Source organism: Melospiza melodia, chromosome 25 (assembly GCF_035770615.1).
Source record: "Melospiza melodia melodia isolate bMelMel2 chromosome 25, bMelMel2.pri, whole genome shotgun sequence".
NCBI lineage: Eukaryota > Metazoa > Chordata > Aves > Passeriformes > Passerellidae > Melospiza > Melospiza melodia.
Genome location: NC_086218.1, coordinates 11,265,226 through 11,282,676, shown reverse-complemented (window position 1 = coordinate 11,282,676; position 17,451 = coordinate 11,265,226). Strand labels below are relative to the sequence as shown.

Genomic DNA, 17,451 nt, shown 5'->3' with positions numbered 1-17,451 from the left:
CCCAAAACTGAATGAATAACCAGAGCCTTGAATCCACCCCAAATTCCAAACCTGCTGCTCCCCCTCGCAGCCTCTCTCTGCTCCTTCCAGCTCCGCCTCCTCTCCCACCACACCCAAGATGCCCAACGGATGCTGCGGCGGCGGAAATAACTACTCCGTGTGCTGCTACAGCAGCCCCCGCTGCTGCAAGACCCCCATGTGCTGCAGCCCCATGCAGTGCTGCAGCCCCTGCTGCATGCCCGTGCAGTCCTGCTGCATGCCCATGTCCTGCTGCTACACCATCAGCAACAACAACAGCGGCTGCTGCGGCGGCTGCTGCGGCGGCAACTGAGCTCACCTGGTGGATCTCCAGCTTGGACATGGATTTGGACATGGTTTTGGACATGGATCCCAACCCAAACACTCCTCCTGCTGTGTTTGGACACCTAGAACTTCTTTTTGCTGCCTTTAGTCCCCTGGCTGTGCCCTGAAGCTGCTGCCCAGCGAGTTTCTGGCACTGCTCTTCCTTCCCCTCTTGGTGATGGGACAGTTTCCTTCTCCCTTCTCTTTCTTTAATCCCCAATTAGCCATGAAAGACAATAAAATTTGCAACTTCTGACCCTGCAAACTCCTGGATTATGTTTATTCATTTCTCTTTATCCCTTAAACAGTAGTGTGGGATGTGTTTAGCGTTTGCCTAATTGATTAATGTAATTAATTTTGCATGTTTGGCATTCTGTGATGACAACGCCCGAGTGTACCCGGTGAACTCTTTGGGTTCACCTGGGGGAAAATGGGACTTGCAAGTGAAAAATGTCACCTCAGCAAGGGGTGACAGTTTAATTCATTTGTTTAATCAGTTTAATTAATTTTTCTCCTGCTGATTTGAGATCCAGTTTGAGACCAAAGCATCTCTGTGGTCCTAAAGCCAGAGCTGGAGGTCTTCTATTCCTAATGGGAATCTTCCCACATTTAAAAGCTCTTGCTGAGCTTTTGGAGGTTTTAAAATTATTAAACAGACCAGGGTGGTTCAGGTTAGAAGGGACTTTAAATCTCATCCAGTCCCACTCCTGCCATGGACAGGGACACCTCCCACTAGCCCAGGCTGATCAGATTTAGGTCCAGCCTGAAGGATCCAAAAACACTGAGTCATTTTCTCTGGATTCTACTAAAATGTGGGAAACTTTAAGAGACCAGATCAGAAATTCAATATTCACACTCGGGGATTTGTGAAATCCTCAGGAAGGGAAGTGGCTCCAAAATTCCTTTAATGTAAAAAAAATTCCAAACACAGCATCAACTTGGGGCTCTGGCAATGAGTTCTAAACCTAAAATCCTGCTCGGCCCTAACAGATCCCGAGGTCTTTTTCATCTTTCCACACAAATCCCGTGGCCTCCTGCCAGGCAATTCCACTTCTCCTGTAGCTACGGAATAAATGAATGAATTACAGCAGAGCCGTGTCAGGTGCCAGCGCAGCCCTGGAGCCACACCCCCGAATTCTGCGGATGCTTTTCCCAGTGATTCAAACCCGAATTCCACCGGACAGAGCTCCGAGCATCCCTTACTCCACATGGAAATGCCTTTGGAGCCCCGCGGGGCTCCTGGGAGAGGAATTTTCCTGGTGCTTCAAAAATGTCTCGGCCACAGAAATGCAAACTGGAGCAGCTCCACAAAGCAAAAATGCCAGAAAGCTGGACATGGTGCTTGGCAGAGCCTGGAATTGTTTCTGCGTGAGGTCATCGCTCCTCTGGTGACCCCATTCCAGATTCTCCACACATAAAAGGATTTTCCTTGCCGTAGCCAAGGTGCTCCACGAATTAACTTAATTTAATCTATTTAAATCAGGGAACAAACCTCCAAACATCCCATCCTCAAGCTGCCACTGTCCCCCTGTGCCCGTTTCCCCCAGAAATCCCGGTTTTCCATCTCACACCCGGTGCTGGGGCCAGCCTGGATTCCCTCCCGTTCCTCTGGAAGGACTCCTGGGCTTTTTTGTGGTTTTCCCACCTCCACCAGAGTCCCCTTCTGGGCACATCACTCAGCATCCCGGCATCCCAGGTATCCGCATCCCATCCCGGGATCCCGTCTGACTAACGCGGGGCAGGAGCCCATCCGAGCACGACCAGGACTAATGAGATAATGGCCACAGCCTCTGCAGAACACTGCCCACACCAGGCCAGGCGTTAATTGGGGCTGATTAACCCGACAGAGAGCTCCAGGAATAAACACACACACACACACGGCAGAGGCCTCAGTGCTCAGCTATTCATTCCCAGGACGTGCCTCATTCCCTGCACAGCTCGGCCCATATAAAAGCTTCCAGCCCCGGCTCTCTGTGCTCAGGACTCCGATTCCCTGCTCAGCCCGTCCGTTTCTGCTCGCAGGGTGAGTTGGATTCTCTCCGATTCCTTGGAAATACTAAAAAAAAAAAAACAAAGAAACAAAAAAGAGGCGTCGGTTTTTTGTTTGCGTTTTCCCAGGTTGTTTATGCCCAAGGGCTTGGTCACCCTCAAAGGATTTGTGAGTCATGGGAGAAGCAGCTCCCGGGGGATTTTTGGGGGGGCTCAGCTTGGAGAAAAGGAGGCTCAGGGGGAATTTGGGCTCTGCACAAATCCCTGACAGGAGGGGACAGTTGGGGGGTCAGGCTCTGCTCTCAGGGGACAGGGACAGAAGGGGAGAATCTGTGCCAGGGCAGGCTCGGGTTGGACTCGGGAGGAATTTCCTCCTGGAAAGGGGTCAGGGCTTGGCAGGGGCTGCCCGGGGAGATTTGGAGTGCCCGTCCTTGGAGATGCCCGAGGAATTCCTGGATGTGGCGCTCAGTGCTCCTGGCTGGGTGATGTTAATCCATCTCAGGTTGGACTGGATGACCCTGGAATTCTTTCCCACCCTCAATAACTCCCCGATTCTGTGATCTCTGCCCCAGGATGCTCCAGCACAAAGGCGGCACTGACCACGACCTGTGCCAGCACAGGACACCTTCCAGCTCCACCGAGCAGTGCCACGACCCCCCCAAAACCTGCCCCAACCCCCCCGAGGTCTGCCCCAACCCCGGCACCCTCAGCCACGACACCGAGGGCTCCACCCAGAGCTGCCACCCCGGCGATCTGTGCCCACCCCGGCCCTCCTGCTGCCCAGCCCCGCAGAGCTGCAAGCCCCGGCGGCGGGTGGAGGTGAGCCCGGTGCCCCCCGCGTGCCCCCCGCCCGTGAGGATCCACCGGCGGCCTCTGGAGCAGCACCGCCCGTGCCCGCCGTGCCCGGAGCCCGACCCGGGCAAGCCCCGCAGGCGAGTGGAGCAACGTCCCGAGGAGGATGAGGAGCCCCCGGTGGTGCTGCAGCCGCTGCATCATCGCTGTCCCTGCATCCAGCGGTGCCCCCGGCCCGTGCCCTGCTGCCCCCGGCCCGTGCCCTGCTGCCCCCGGCCCTCCCAGCGCTGCTGTCCCCCCGTTGTCCCCCTGCCGCCTCACCCCGGCCACCAGCAGCAGAAGCAGGTGACGCTGGTGCCCCTCTGCGTGAAGAACTGAGCCCAGGGACCCCTCCCCAGCTCCTGGTTGGGTTTGGGGGGTTCACCCCCCGCCCAAGGGATGCTCTGAGCTCGCTGCTGCTTTTTTTGCACGTCAGGTTTGGGAATGCCCTGCTTGGCCCCGGCACTGACACTTTAAATTTTTTAATTCTGGGCATCCTCCGCTTGCCGGGTTTTGGTTTTCCCTGGGGATTCCCCCTCCTGAGGCTGCTCAGACACGGAGGAACCACCATGGATCTGCTCTCCTGGACTTCACCTCCAAGGTTGTTGGGAGGCAGCTCCAGGACTTGGCAAGAAAAAAGGAACCACTGTAAAGGCAGGAGCATCACAGACTCCTGCAGCTTTATCTCCTCCCCATGTATTCAAGAATAAAGTTTAAAATTATTTAGCAAACTCTCAGTTCCTCTCTTTTTTGACCACCGACATCACAACGAGAAGATGATGAAAGCCATTCAGACTCTCCCGAGGAAACTCCCACATTTAAATCGGAGTGAGTGTTTCAGCTCTGCCCACAGGGGTTTTTCCAGGTCGGAAAATCAAGAATAAAGTTGAAAATTATTTAGCAAACTCTCGGTTCCTCTCTTTCTTGCCCACCAACATTGCAATGAGATGCTGAAAACCATTCAAACTCTCCCGAGGGAACTCGTACATTTAAATCGGAATCAAGGTTTCAGCTCTGCCCTCAGGGGTTTCTCCAGGTTGGAAAATCTTCCCCACCGTGGTTTACCCATCCCGGGAGTTCGGCATGGGCAGAGCCGGGCACCAACATCTGCCCTGCGCCTTCATCCTCCGAACGGGAGCAGTGCACATCCTCATTTACATGTTAATTATGATAATGAGCGCGTGGCCCGGCACGGGAGGGGTGGCTGTGCATGCCGGGGATGCCTTTTCGCTCCTGCAGGAAGGTGCAGGAACAAGGGTAACCTGCTGCTTCTCCTCGCTTTGCCAAAAAAGCCTACCAGAAAGGGCGTGAAAATAAATAATCTAATTTCTTTGTAATTTCTTTGTGTTGCCTCGGCGTGACCCGGGCATGTCCTCACACAACCACCACGGAGAGCTGGGAAGGGCAAAAAAGGAAATTTATCCTCATTTTCTTCACCACAGCAATTTCTTTTTCTCGTGTCTCCTTCCAAATAAAAAAACCACTTACCTGTGAAATTTACCTTGGGAGAGGCCTTGTTTTATTAGGGATTTTCTTCCCAGTTCCCAGAACGGTGACTCAGGGCCCACAGACCAAGGGCCAGCTCAGCCCTCGCTTCCAGATCTGATTTGGTCCAGTTTGTCTCCCAAGCTCCTTCTCACAGCCCTCCCATCCCAGTTCCCCCCTCCCAGTTCCCCCATCCCAGTTCCCAATCCCAGTTACCCCATCCCAGTTACCCCCATCCCAGTTCCCCCCTCCCAGTTCCCCATCCCAGTTCCCCCATCCCAGTTCCCCCACCCTAGTTCTCCCATCCCAGTTCCCCCATCCCAATTCTCCCATCCCAGTTCCCCCATCCCAATTCCCCCATCCATCCCAGTTCCCCATCCCAGTTCCCCCATCCCAGTTCCCCCACCCTAGTTCTCCCATCCCAGTTCCCCCATCCCAGTTCTCCCATCCCAGTTCCCCCATCCCAATTCCCCCATCCATCCCAGTTACCCATCCCAGTTCCCCCATTCCAGTTCCAAATCCCAGTTCCCCCATCCCAGTTCCCCCATCCATCCCAGTTACCCATCCCAGTTACCCATCCCAGTTCCCCCATTCCAGTTCCAAATCCCAGTTCCCCCATTCCAGTTCTCCATCCCAGCCCCTCACCCCAATTTGAGGATTTTCCAAGTCCATCCCATAATCCAGGGTTTTAATGAAGCTGTTAAACAGCACCAGCTCCAGAATCAGCCCCTTTTTCATCCACCCAGTCCAAACCTCCCCCAGTTTAACCCCAAGGCTGCTGGGGGAGATTGTGACAAAAACCTCACAAAAGTTGGGGCAGAAGCATGGAATTGTGGAGTGGTTTGGATTGGGAGGGACCTCAAAAAAACCAACTTGGGGGTGAGGGGAGGGGCAAATCTGGAATGCAGAAATGGAGAGGAAACAGAATCATGGAATGGTTTGGGTTGGGAGTGACCTCAAAAAATTAGCTTGGGGGTGAAATGAGGGGCAATTCTGGAATGAAGAAATGGGGAGAAAACAGAATCATGGAAAGGATTAGGTTGGGAGGGACCTCAAAAAGCCAACTTAGGGGTGAGAGGAGGGGCAAGTCTGGAATGGAAAAAAAAGAATCATGGAAAGGTTTGGGCTAGAGGGGACCTTAGGGATCATCTCACTGCAACTCCCATAGGCACCTCCCACCATCCCAGCCCTGTCCAAGCTGGTCTTGGACACTTCCAGGAATGAGACAGCCAGAAATTCCCTGGAAAAGCCGTGTCAGGCCCTGCCCATCCTGGCTGCCTCATGCCCAGACCCAACCCCTGCATCACGGAAACCGACGGGCACAATTTGCTTTTGGTGACTCTGAGCTGGCTCTTCCCATCACCTGCTCGTGCTTCACCTGGAAATGCTCCTCACGGGCAGCAGGAGGGGAGGCTCAGAGCTCCTGACTCACAGGTCACCCTGCAGAGGGTGAATAAGTCCTTTATTACCTGCCTCACACGTCCAAAATGGGGCTTAGACCGTCTCAAGTCTTTTATGTGCCCCGCTGGGGAGCGATGTTATAATTAAAAGATGCTTATCAGAAATGGTGAGTCAAGCAGAACATGCCAGGCGCTGGGAACAGCATCCAAATGGAGGAGATGTTTTGCCAATAAATAATTTAATCCTCGTTCCTGCTGCGTGTTTCATGTTCAGGGGAACTCTCGGAGCTCTATAAAAGACCTTGGCCCCTTGGCCTCTCACATTCTGCTCCCCTGGGCAGTGCCTGTCTTCATTTGAGATCTGGTGAGGCTCATCTCTTCTTGGATGGGGAGTCTGGATATGGGAGGTGACACCTGGACCTTCAGACCACTCTCTAACATGGGAGAGCCTCTTGAGGGACCTGGGGTGGAATTTACAGCGGTGCCACCACGTGTGGTGGTGCCTTGTGGTTGGTTTTGCTCTTGGAGGTGAAAAACGGAAAAGGGAAGTTCAGAAAGAGGGTTTGGATGGAATTTGGACGCAATCGCACCAGCGTTGGGCAACTGCAGGAATTTCCTCTGGATCCAAGCCCTCAGGATAAACCCCAAGGGAAATCAAACAGAACCAGAGGAGACGCTAACACCAACCCATCTCTTTTCCAGGTTTCCCCCCACATCCCCGCCATGATTTACTCCTCAGGAAGAGAATCCTTCTTCAACCTGAACTCCACCTGGTACGACCCCTCTGGCTCCTGGCTGGACACGCGGCGCACGCCCTTCCGCTACGGTTACTCCACCTGCTGCTCCTCGGGCGGCTCCTCGGGCTGCCACGGCGAGGGTTGCGAGGGCATGAGGGGCCACGACTACCGGCACTACGGCTACCGACAGCCCCGCTGCGCCGAGCGCTGCCACGGCTACTCCAGCTCGTGCCATGGAGGGGGGGACGGCTGTGTCAGGAGGCCCACGTACAGCTATGGGGGCTCAGGGGGGTGCCAGGGTTATGGGAGGTCTGTGTGTGCTGAGAGGTGCCAGGGCTCCTCGAGTTCATGCCATGGAGGAGGGTCCAGCTGTGTCAGGAGACCCACGTACAGCTATGGGGGTTCAGGAGGGTGCCAGGGTTATGGGAGGTCTGTGTGTTCCGAGAGGTGCCACGGGACAGTGGTCCAAGGGGGGAAGCCGTGCTGTGGGACCCCCGTGCAGAGCATCCCAGTTCAGAGCTGTCCCCAACCAGTGCAGAGCATCCCAGTGCAGAGCTGTCCCCAACCAGTGCAGGTCTGTCCCCGTCCCTGTCCCCCTCCCGTGAAGAGCATCCCAGTCCAGACCTGTCCTCCACCAGTGCAGGTGTGTCCCTGTCCCTGTCCCCCTCCCGTGAAGAGCATCCCAGTGAAGAGCTGTCCCCCCCCAGTCCAGACCTGTCCCCCTCCAGTCCAGACCTGTCCTTGTCCATGTCCCGCTCCAGTCCAGCAGGGCTGTGTTCCCGTGGCCAAGAGCATCCCCCGCCAGCAGCAGAAGCAAGTCTGCAAAGTGCCAGCCCGGAAGATCAAATAAAGGACGTGAGGAGTGAGGGGGAACAAACGGAATTGTCCCTGTCCCCCCTCCCTGTCCTGCTTTGTCACCCATCTCTGCTCTGTCCCCCTGCTTGTAACGCGCTCTGAAGTTGTGACCCGCTGATGCTGTGAAATTTAAAATGCTTTTCACCTCGTTTCACAGCAGATGTGGAGGCAATAAATAAAAAATGCTGGCTCAAAACCCCCTCGCGTCTGTGTTTTTATCTCCTCATCCCTCTGAGTGGCTCCTGGTCCTTCTGGTGGCCAGAGCTGGGTTTGCAGCAGCCTCACAAGGAGGCTCCGGGTGGTTCCACCTGGTGGCTGCTCGTCCCCACTCCAGGCAATTTCCTGGTTGGTAAAGTAACAGTTTTCATCACGGGGTGTTTATGCAAGGGAGCAATTAAATATTAATGAAGTTGTGTAAGGAAAATCCACATTTTAACGGAGAGGGGAAAAGCAGAGGATCTGTTTGGGACCACGAGGTGACAGACGCAGCTGGATTGGCACCATAAACCTCCAAAAAAAGCCCTGGGGATAAAAGGCAGGAAGAGGACTTGGGAATGGCTCTGAAAGCCCCCAAATTTCTGGTAGGGCTGGGAGAGGAACCCCCTGGGAGGATTTCTGGGGCCAAGCAGGGATGTGGAGCTGCTGTGAGTCGCGGCACCATGTGCTCAGAGCTCCTGGCACCTCCCCAGCCCAGGTGAACGCCTCCATCCCCTCCTGACACCAGGTCATGGAACATGGCACCATCAGCCAACTCCCAGGGTGGGGATTTCTCCAGAAGGAAAAGGGAAAAAGCAAACACAGGTGCAGGGTGGGGGTTTTAGGGTGAACACTGACAGTGACACAACCTCAAGCCTCCCTCGCCAAACTCTGCAAGGGCAATTCCTTCATAAAAGCAACAAATGACCCCCAAAAAAGCCATTCCCACTCAGAATGGTGTCTGTGGATCCAGGGATGCCTCTCCAAGGAACAGGAGCTTTGTAGGGGACACCTGTAGGGTCAGCATGATCCTGCCCCATACAGGGGCCCAGGTGCCCCCTTGGCCCTGCTCAGGTGTTTGTCTCCATCGATGGAACAGGTTTATCCTTGTTACAGAATTAGGGCTGTAATTAATCATGGATCATGAGTTTCACAAGGATTTTCATTCTGCCAATGTTTGCGAAATATGCCAAGTGAGGAATTCGGATTTCCTCATCTATCAGTTCCAGTGATTCAGCTCCTTTGGGGACCAGGGGGTCTCCTGGACTCTGTGTTTTATTTTCATTCAATCCAGGCTGGTTTTAATATCACCTCTAGAGTCTGGCACGAGATGAGACCTGGAGCTCTCCGTGGGCACAAGGACACTTTTGTCCCCAAAGCAGAGCGTGTAAGATGCAGACGCCATGTCCTCCCACTCCCACCTAGAACATTTTCTGCATCCTACGGGCTTTAAATTCCTTCTGTTTGGGTTGAAAACCTTAAAATAAAGAAAGGACAGGCTTGAAAAATCCCAGCACTGCTTTTAGTGCTGACTTTATTCAGAATTTTTGGTGTTTCTTTGATGCCCTGTCCAATTATGGTTATTTTTGCTACCCGCCACCATGGCCATTTTTGTTTCCTTTCCTGTTTATTTCTGGGTTTCCTTTACAACCCCACCCCACAATCCCACCTTCCCACCTCTAACATCTCAGTTCAGAATTGGGCATAAGGAACAGGTAAATGCCACAATCAAAGGTGACAAACCCATCCCAAACTCCCCCAGTCCCATGGCACTCATGTGGGGCCAGGCATGATCGGCAATTAATATATTTATGGAGTAACACGAGGGATGTCGATATTAATCTGCTCAAAAAAACCCAAAACAACAGCGGGGGTGCGGAAATAGTCATAATTAGCCAAATGCTCAGGGCACTGAGCAATCAGGTCCCTCCCATTTCCAGAGAAATCTAATTAAGACTATAAAAGCCCCTGCTCCCCATTTCTCCTCAGCGTCTCAGCTCCTCCGCATCTCAGCTCCTCAGTATCTCCTCTCAAGCTCCTTCTGGTCCAGGTGAGTCCAAATTCATCCAATTTTTACTCTCCTAATCTTCTTCAGGGTCCCCCCTGTCCTGAGATCTTGGGCACTTCTCTTCCATGTCCTATCTCCTTCTCAGTCCTTCTGCCGAGTAGGAAAAGGTAAAATTTCATGGCTCGGGTGGCTGAGGGCTCTTCATGTCTTGCTCTGGAGTCTGTCCAGCTCTTCTCTTCTCTTTTCACTTCTCTCTGATGTACAAGACCAAGATTCGCCCAAAGAAATCACCACGGGCAGATGTGTGGTGATTACTCTTCTCCTGCTCAAGAACTTGGCTTAGAACAGCGAAATCATGGAATTATGGAATCATGAAATCATGGCAAGGGCTGGGTTAGAAGGGACCTTAAAATCTGCTCACTGATTTTAGGGACATCCCCCACCAACCCATCCCAAGTCCCATCCACTTGCATCACATCCAACTCGCGTTGGATGGCACTTGCAATGGGCTAGTGGGGGGTGTCCCTAAAACCAGCGAGTGGATTTTAAGGTCCACTTGCACTGTCCCTGCTCATTGCCTTCACTCAAGGATGAGTTTTCCCAGCAGGTCTCCAACCATGTCCTCCCGCCAGGACAAGGAACGCTCCTCCGAGCACAGCGGCGAATCCCGTTGCCTCTGGGACATTTTCAGACCCAATAACCAGGCAAGTGGTGGTGGATCCAGTAGCCACGCAAACAGTGGCGGATCCGGTAGCCATGGGAGCGGTGGTGGATCCAGTAACCAGGCAAACAGTGGCGGATCCGGTAGCCACGGGAGCGGTGGTGGATCCAGTAGCCACGCAAACAGTGGCGGATCTGTTAGCCACGCAAGCAGTGGCGGATCTGGTAGCCACGCGAGCACTGGTGGATCCGGTAGCCATGGGAGCAGTGGTGGACCCGGCTGTCATGTGAACAGTAGCGGATTCAATTTCTACGGGAACGTATCTGGCAGCCACGGGAGCAGCGGAGCCGGATTCCACGGGGCCAGCATAGCGTCCTGCCATGGAAATACGGAGGTGTGCCTCCAAAACATCCAACGAAAACCCTCGGATGACAAGTGATAACCCCACCAGCTGCAGGTGATCCACAGGAGTGCCCTGGATCCTGTGCCACGTTCTGAAAGCTTTGCATATGCCCAGGAATTTCCAATTCCCAAGGACAATGTGTCCTTCCCCTCCCCTGGTGTGTCCTGTAACCTGTCCTGAGCTTGTCTGTGGGTGCTGAAATAAACGCTTTGCTCAGCTGGCACTGGTGTGTGTGGATCAGTCTGTGAATTCATTTGAGCCACCACAGTCCATAATTTCTGAGAAGTTTTGAGCCAAAAAGCTCTATAGACAAAAAACCCCATGTTTTTGCCATTTGGCCCCAAAATGCCGCCCCTGAGGGAGGTACCTCCACGTGCTGGTGTCAAACCCCCAGCCAGCCTTTCTAGAAACGCTGTGCCCAGCCCTGCCCGAGCTCTGGGTGCCCCCTGGGCCCTGCTCAGGTGTTTGCCTCCATCCATGGAACAGGTTTATCCCCACCACGGAATCAGGGCTGTAATTAATCGTGAATAATGAGTTTCACAAGGATTTCCATTCTCCCAATGTTTGTGAAATATCCCGAGTCACATTCAGATTTCCTCATCTATCAATTCCAGTGATTCAGCTCCTCTGGGGACCAGGGGGTCTCCTGGACTCTGTGTTTTATTTTCATTCAATCCAGGCTGGTTTTAATATCACACTGGCCTCTAGAGTCCTGCAGGAGAGGAGACCTGGAGCTCTCCACAGGCACAAAGACACTTTTGTCCCCAAAGCACAGCGTGTAAGACAGATCCCAATGCCCTCCCACTCCTACCTAGATGTTTTCTGCATCCTACGGGCTTTGAATTCCTTCTGTTTGGGTTGAAAGCCCTAAAGTAAAGAAATGACTGGCTTGAAAAATCCCAGCACTGCTTTTATTGTTTCTTTGCTGACTTTATTCAGAATTTTTGGTGTTTCTTTGATGCCCTGTCCAATTATGGTTATTTTTGCTACCCACCACTACAGCCTTTTTGTCCCCTGTCTCTTTTAGTTTTGCGTTTCCTTTACAACCCCACAATCAGACCCCATAATCCCACCTTCCCACCCTCTAACACCTGTCCCATCTCAATTCAGGATTTGGGCATAAGGAACAGGCAAATGCCACAATCAAAGATGACAAAAACCATCCCAAACTCTCCCAGCCCTGCGCCCCACCGGGCCAGGCGTGGTGGGCAATTAACATTTTTATGGAGTAACGAGAGGGATGTCAGGATATCGATCAGCTCCGTGTGTCAAAACAGCACAGCAAAAACTCCCAATTAGCCAAGTGCTCGGGGTGCTGAGCAATCAGGTCCCTCCAGTGGGGCCCCAGCTCATTTCCGGAGGAGAGGCCCAAGCCAGCCTTTAAAAGCCCATGCTTCGCGTTGCTCCTCCGCGTCTCAGCTCCTCAGCGTCGCCTCTCGAGCTCCTTCTGATCCAGGTGAGTCCAGACCCATCCGATTTTTATTCTCCTAATGCTCTCCAGCTTCTCCCCAATCCTGACCTATTGGGGACTTCTATTCCATGTCCTATCTCCATCTCACTCCTCCTGCTGAGTGGGAAAACATAAAAATTCCTGGCTCGGGTGGTTGAGGGCTCTGCAGGTCTTGCTCTGGAGTCTGTCCAGCTCTTTTCTGATATACAAGACCAAAGGGGCCACCACGGGCAGGTGTGCAGTGATAACTCTTCTCCTGCTCAAGAACCCGGCTTAGAACCGTGGAATCATGGAATTATGGAGTCATGGAATGGGTTAGGATAGAAGGGACCTTAAAATCTGCTCACTGATTTTAGGGACACCCCCCACTAGCTCACCCCAGGTTGCTCCAAGTCCCATCCAACACAGCCTTGTGTTGTGGTTGAGACGGAGACAATACAAAGCAACTCTCCATTTTCAGAAGGCTTCAAACCATTTTGATTACACCATGCATGCCTTTTACACATTTTTACAAAACTTATAAAATACACTTTTTGTCATGAGAGGCAAACAAAGTGCTCATTGGAACAGGCAGTTGCAGGTTTCTCTCATTTCTCCTTCTTTCTTTATTGATTTCTGTGTCAACAACCATGGTAGAAAATCCTTCCAGGCTTGAACACAGATCCTCTTCTCAAACTTCTCTCTGGCTCACAGAAATTGCTGTAAAACCTTTCCCACAGCCTTGCACACTTCCAGTGTCCCTGCTCATTGCCCTCACTCACGGATGACTTTCTCCAGCAGGTTTCCAGCCATGTGCTCCCGCCAGGACAAGGACCAGTGCCACCAGCAGGAACGCTCCTGCTGCCACAGCGGTGGATCCGGTTGCCACGGGAGCAGTGGTGGATCCAGTTGCCAAAGGAGCAGCGGATCTGGTTGCCATGGGAGCAGTGGTGGATCCAGTTGTCATGGTAGCAGTGGCGGGTCTGGTTGCCGTGGAAGCAGTGGCGGATCTGGTTGCCATGGAAGCAGTGGATCTGGTTGCCATGGAAGCAGCGGATCTGGTTGCCATGGAAGCAGTGGCGGGTCTGGTTGCCGTGGAAGCAGTGGTTCTGGTTGCCATGGCAGCAGCGGATCTGGTTGCCATGGGAGCAGTGGGGGATCCTGCCATGGGAAGCCGCAGGAGTGCCAGCAGCAAATCTACCAAGTGTCCTCAAACATGAAGTGATCGCCCCACCAGCTGCAGGTGATCCACAGGAGTGCCCTGGATCCTGTGCCACGTTCTGAAAGCTTCGCATGCGCCCAGGAATTTCCAATTCCCAAGGACAATGTGTCCTTCCCCTCCCCTGGTGTGTCCTGTAACCTGTCCTGAGCTTGTCTGTGGGTGCTGAAATAAACGCTTTGCTCAGCTGGCACTGGTGTGTCTGGATCAGTCTGTGACTTAATTTTAGCCATCACAATCCATAATTTTCAAGATGTTTTGAACCAAAGAGTCCTATAGACAAAGAATTTCCTTTTTCTTTGCCATTTGGCCCCAAAATGCCGCCCCTGAGAAAGGTACCTCCATATGCTGGTGGCAAACCTCCAGCCAGCCTTTCTAGAAACGCTGTGCCCAGCCCTGCCCGAGCTCTGGGTTGTGCCAGGGGCGTTGCTCGATGGTTACACAACGAGCTGCTAAATTTCTTCTCAGCTTGTAATTAAAACGAATTGGGTAATTTATTGCTCCGGTATTGCCATTCATGAAATGGATGTTACCGTGATAAGATTGTTCTCGAGTGCGTCAGGAGGATCAGAAATTTCTGGCATTGCTGAAGAGGGTGCAGGCAGCAGCTCACTCCCTATTTTTGGAACAGGGATGGCTCGGGAAGGCTCTTGGTCCAAATTTGGAGGTTGCCTTGAGCCCCCCATCTCAAAACTCAAGGCACATCAAGGTGGCCAACCACAGAATGTAGAAGTGCCCATTGTTAACAAACCCAAAGCAATTAAAACACGGGGAAATGAACACAGGGAGATGCCAAGAGCCAAAAATTCCTTGGAGTGTTTTTTTCCCAGAGGTCATTGACCACATTTCCACTGAGGCCAGAACAAAACTCAATTGAGGACCAGCGACCAAACCCAGGCACATTTTGTCCTGACACTGTCCTAGATCATGGCAGGAGTTTAGCAACACAAAAGAAGCTTCAGGTTGCTCACCTGGCTCATTCACCTGCCCTGTCCTCCCAAATTTCCCAAAATCCTTCGTTTTCGGTACCAGCAAATGTGCATGGGGTTTGGATGGAAGGAACCACTCAGTCTCCATCTCCATAAAATCAACATGGACAATGTAAAATCAAAGGTAGGGGAGCTGGGGAGGAAGGAAAATATTTCCCACCCAGTGTTTTCCAAGCCTTTCCACACTAATAAAACCACTTTCCAGATGGGAAAATCCAGATTTCAGCCTTTTTTCGCTTCCTTTTTAACGATTGCAATGTCTTCCATAATCAGTGACAGAAAAGAGCCAAACAAGCTCCATGCTCCTAAAGAATTCCCAGCCCACGCAGCAGAAAGGTACAGGGAGGATCCCAAATTATTGCCTCTCATGAGTTCTCCGTGTGGGGCTGAGCATCCGGGATTTGCTGGCCAATTAGGAGCTAATTGGGGATCAGGGGAAATGCAAAAAGGGTGTTCCTGCAGCTCTGGAGAAAGTCACAGGGGTCTGCCAGTTGCCCACAACTGTGTGTGGCCGAGGGCTCCTCCTCCTCTTCCTCTTCCCCCTCCTCCTCTTCCTCCTCCTCCAGCAGCACCAGAGCCGCTCACCTGGAATAAAACCATGGATTCATTCCCAGGCTGAGGCTCAACCACATAATTAAGCACCTTGCTAATCCTGGATTGTTACCCAGGGCAGGGCTTATTCCTTCCAAAAATAAGAATTCCAGCTGCTTGCGGTCTTGGCAATGGCAGGAAACCTTGGAGTTCCCTCGTCGCCTCACCGTGTTTTGATCAGTTTTAAGAGGAATGAGCCAAAGGTGATTCCAGGCAAATCCTAAAATCCCTGAGGTTGGAAAAGCCCTCAAAGGCCATCCAGTCCAAGCTGTGCCCATCTTATCCCAAACCCAGAGGGTCATGGCCAGGCCTTCCTTGGACACCTCCAGGTGACTCCAAACCCCTTTTCCAAGGCCTGGCTGCTCTTTCCAGGAAAAAACTCCTCCTGATTCCAACCTTACCCTCCTGTCAGAGTTGTGCAGGGTCAGAAATTCCCCCTTAGCCCCCTTTTCTCCAGGCTGGGCTCCCCCAGTTCCCTCAGGAGTTCTCCAGCTCCATTCCCTTCTCTGGACCAACTCCAGCCCCTCTTGCCATGTGTGCCCACAGCGCTGGACATTCCCCTCACCATCCCCAGCATGCAGGGAATTCCTGCTAAATCAGAGTTTTCTCCTTTCCCAAAGCTGTTTTTGCCACTTCAGGGCCCATTTTGGTTTTTGGGGGAGTTGCAGGCCCAGAGAACCTCAGGACATCCTGGAGGGAAGTTGTGGTTTGGGGATGAGACATCTTCTGACATCTTCTCCCCCTGAACCTGAATCACTCATGGGGTGTGATCGACACCAAACCTGACCTGGGGAAACCGGGGCCACCCACGGCTCCCCCAGCCCAGCCCTGCACAGCAATTAAAGCTCTGTGGACAGGAAAGGCGACCTACAAGGAGAGGCAATCCCAGAGTGGATCAGGTGAGTCACCCCAGGAGCCCCAGAAATGGGGAGGGCAAAAAAAAATAAAAAAAAATTTAAAAGCCACCGGCGAATTAAATGAACGGGACAGGGAGGGGCTTCTCCATGTGGGGTGTGCAGAGAGGGTATAAAAGTGCTGCTGTCCCCAAAAGCTCCATTGCCTCTCATCCTTCTTCATCTCTTCCTTCGTGCACGAGCAGCCTCAGGTAAGAGCTGGGGGGCTCCAGAGCCATTGGCGGGGTGAGTTTGGATCCCCAAATCTGGAACGGGGCTGGGATTTGTTCTGGGGTGGATGAGGAAGGAGCCCAGGGGTTCAGAGGGAGCAGACGTGGGGATGTGGAGGGAGGCTCTGGGGTCTTGGCTCTGGTTTTGGAAAACCAGGCATGGCTTCCAAACTTCCCACCTTTGGTGGGACAATGCCAGGGAGGAGAACAATCCAGAAAGGTGGGATCTGGCTGGGACTGGGAAAAGGAACACTGGGATTCCTTTTCCCAGTCCAGCCAGAGAGGGTCTGGGGTCCTGGCTCTGATTTTGGAAAGCCAGGCATGGCCTGAGTGTCCCCATCACCTTGGGTGGGACAATGCCAGGGGGGAAAGGATCCAGAAATGTGGGATCTGGATGGGACAATGCCAGAGGGGAAATGGATCTAGAAATTTGGGACGTGGCTGGGACAGGGAGGGTCTGGGGTCTTGGCTCTGATTTTGGGAAGTCTGGGTGTCCCCAACGCCTTCAGTGGGACAATGCCAGGGAGGAAAATGATCCAAAAATGTGGGATGTGGCTGGGACAGGGACAAGGAACACTGGGATTCCTTTTCCCAGTCCCAGCCAGGGAGGGTCTGGGTGTCCCCAACGCCTTCGGTGGGACAATGCCAGGGAGGAAAATAATCCAGAAATTTGGGATCTGGCTGGGACTGAGAAACGGAACACCTGGATTCCAGAAATGTGGGATCTGGCTGGGACTGGGACAAGGAACACCGGGATTCCAGAAATGTGGGATGTGGCTTGGAGTGGGAAAAGGAACACCCAGATTCCTGCTGCCTGGAAGAGCAGGAGCAGGAAGGACAAACTGTGTCCCCACAGGTGACCCAGCGCAGCGCCATGTGCTCCCGCCAGGACAAGGACCAGTGCCACCGGCAGCAGCGCCAGAGCAGCGGCGGCTGTCACAGTTCCAGCGGTGGTGGCTGTCACAGTTCCGGTGGTGGCGGCTGTCACAGCTCCGGTGGCAGCTCTGGGGGCTGTCACAGCTCCGGTGGTGGTGGCTGTCACAGTTCTGGTGGTGGTGGCTGTCACAGCTCAGGCGGTGGCGGCTGTCACAGCTCTGGTGGCTCCAGCTGCCACGGGAAGCCGCAGATGCCGGTCCAGCAGCAGCAGCAGCAGCAGGTGCCGCAGATGCCCCAGCAGAAGATGAAGTGACAGCGTGGCCATCGCCTTGTCTCAGCTCTGGCAGCAAAGATCACATGGGGACCGGATCCCTGTCACCTTCCCGGGGGTCCCGAAGTCACCCCGGTGCCCTCCAGAGCCTGGCAAGGACTGGGCTGTGCCCAATAAAGAGTCACATTCTCTAAATCCTGCTGGTGTTGGTGTCTCCTTGCACTCCAGAGGCTGGGAGGCAGCCCAGGATGGGCTTTTGGGGCTGG

At 53.3% G+C, this 17,451-nt stretch overlaps 1 protein-coding gene and 1 long non-coding RNA gene across 2 annotated transcripts; both read left to right on the top strand.

Annotated features, from left to right (window-relative positions):
- The first annotated feature begins 6,729 nt into the window (after positions 1 to 6,729).
- On the top strand, positions 6,730 to 17,380 carry LOC134429110 (uncharacterized). The gene is made up of 6 exons (XM_063176196.1): positions 6,730 to 7,632; positions 9,605 to 9,665; positions 10,328 to 10,570; positions 12,943 to 13,267; positions 15,967 to 16,020; positions 16,895 to 17,380. The coding sequence occupies exons 1-6, from the start codon at positions 6,771 to 6,773 to the stop codon at positions 17,225 to 17,227; spliced, it is 1,878 nt and encodes a 625-aa protein (XP_063032266.1). The 5' UTR covers positions 6,730 to 6,770; the 3' UTR covers positions 17,228 to 17,380.
- Positions 9,605 to 10,910, top strand: LOC134429358 (uncharacterized). The gene is made up of 2 exons (XR_010030574.1): positions 9,605 to 9,665; positions 10,228 to 10,910. It is a non-coding gene; the product is annotated as an uncharacterized LOC134429358 (long non-coding RNA).
- Positions 17,381 to 17,451: the final 71 nt, after the last annotated feature.

Excerpts from the sequence above, each read along its gene's own strand:
- LOC134429110 (XM_063176196.1), top strand. The coding sequence starts at position 6,771 with ATGATTTACTCCTCAGGAAGAGAATCCTTCTTCAACCTGAACTCCACC. Across the intron at positions 7,633-9,604 it reads GCCAGCCCGGAAGATCAAAT|CGTCTCAGCTCCTCCGCATC; the intron begins AAAGGACGTGAG and ends ATTTCTCCTCAG. Across the intron at positions 9,666-10,327 it reads TCAAGCTCCTTCTGGTCCAG|GCAAGTGGTGGTGGATCCAG; the intron begins GTGAGTCCAAAT and ends CCCAATAACCAG.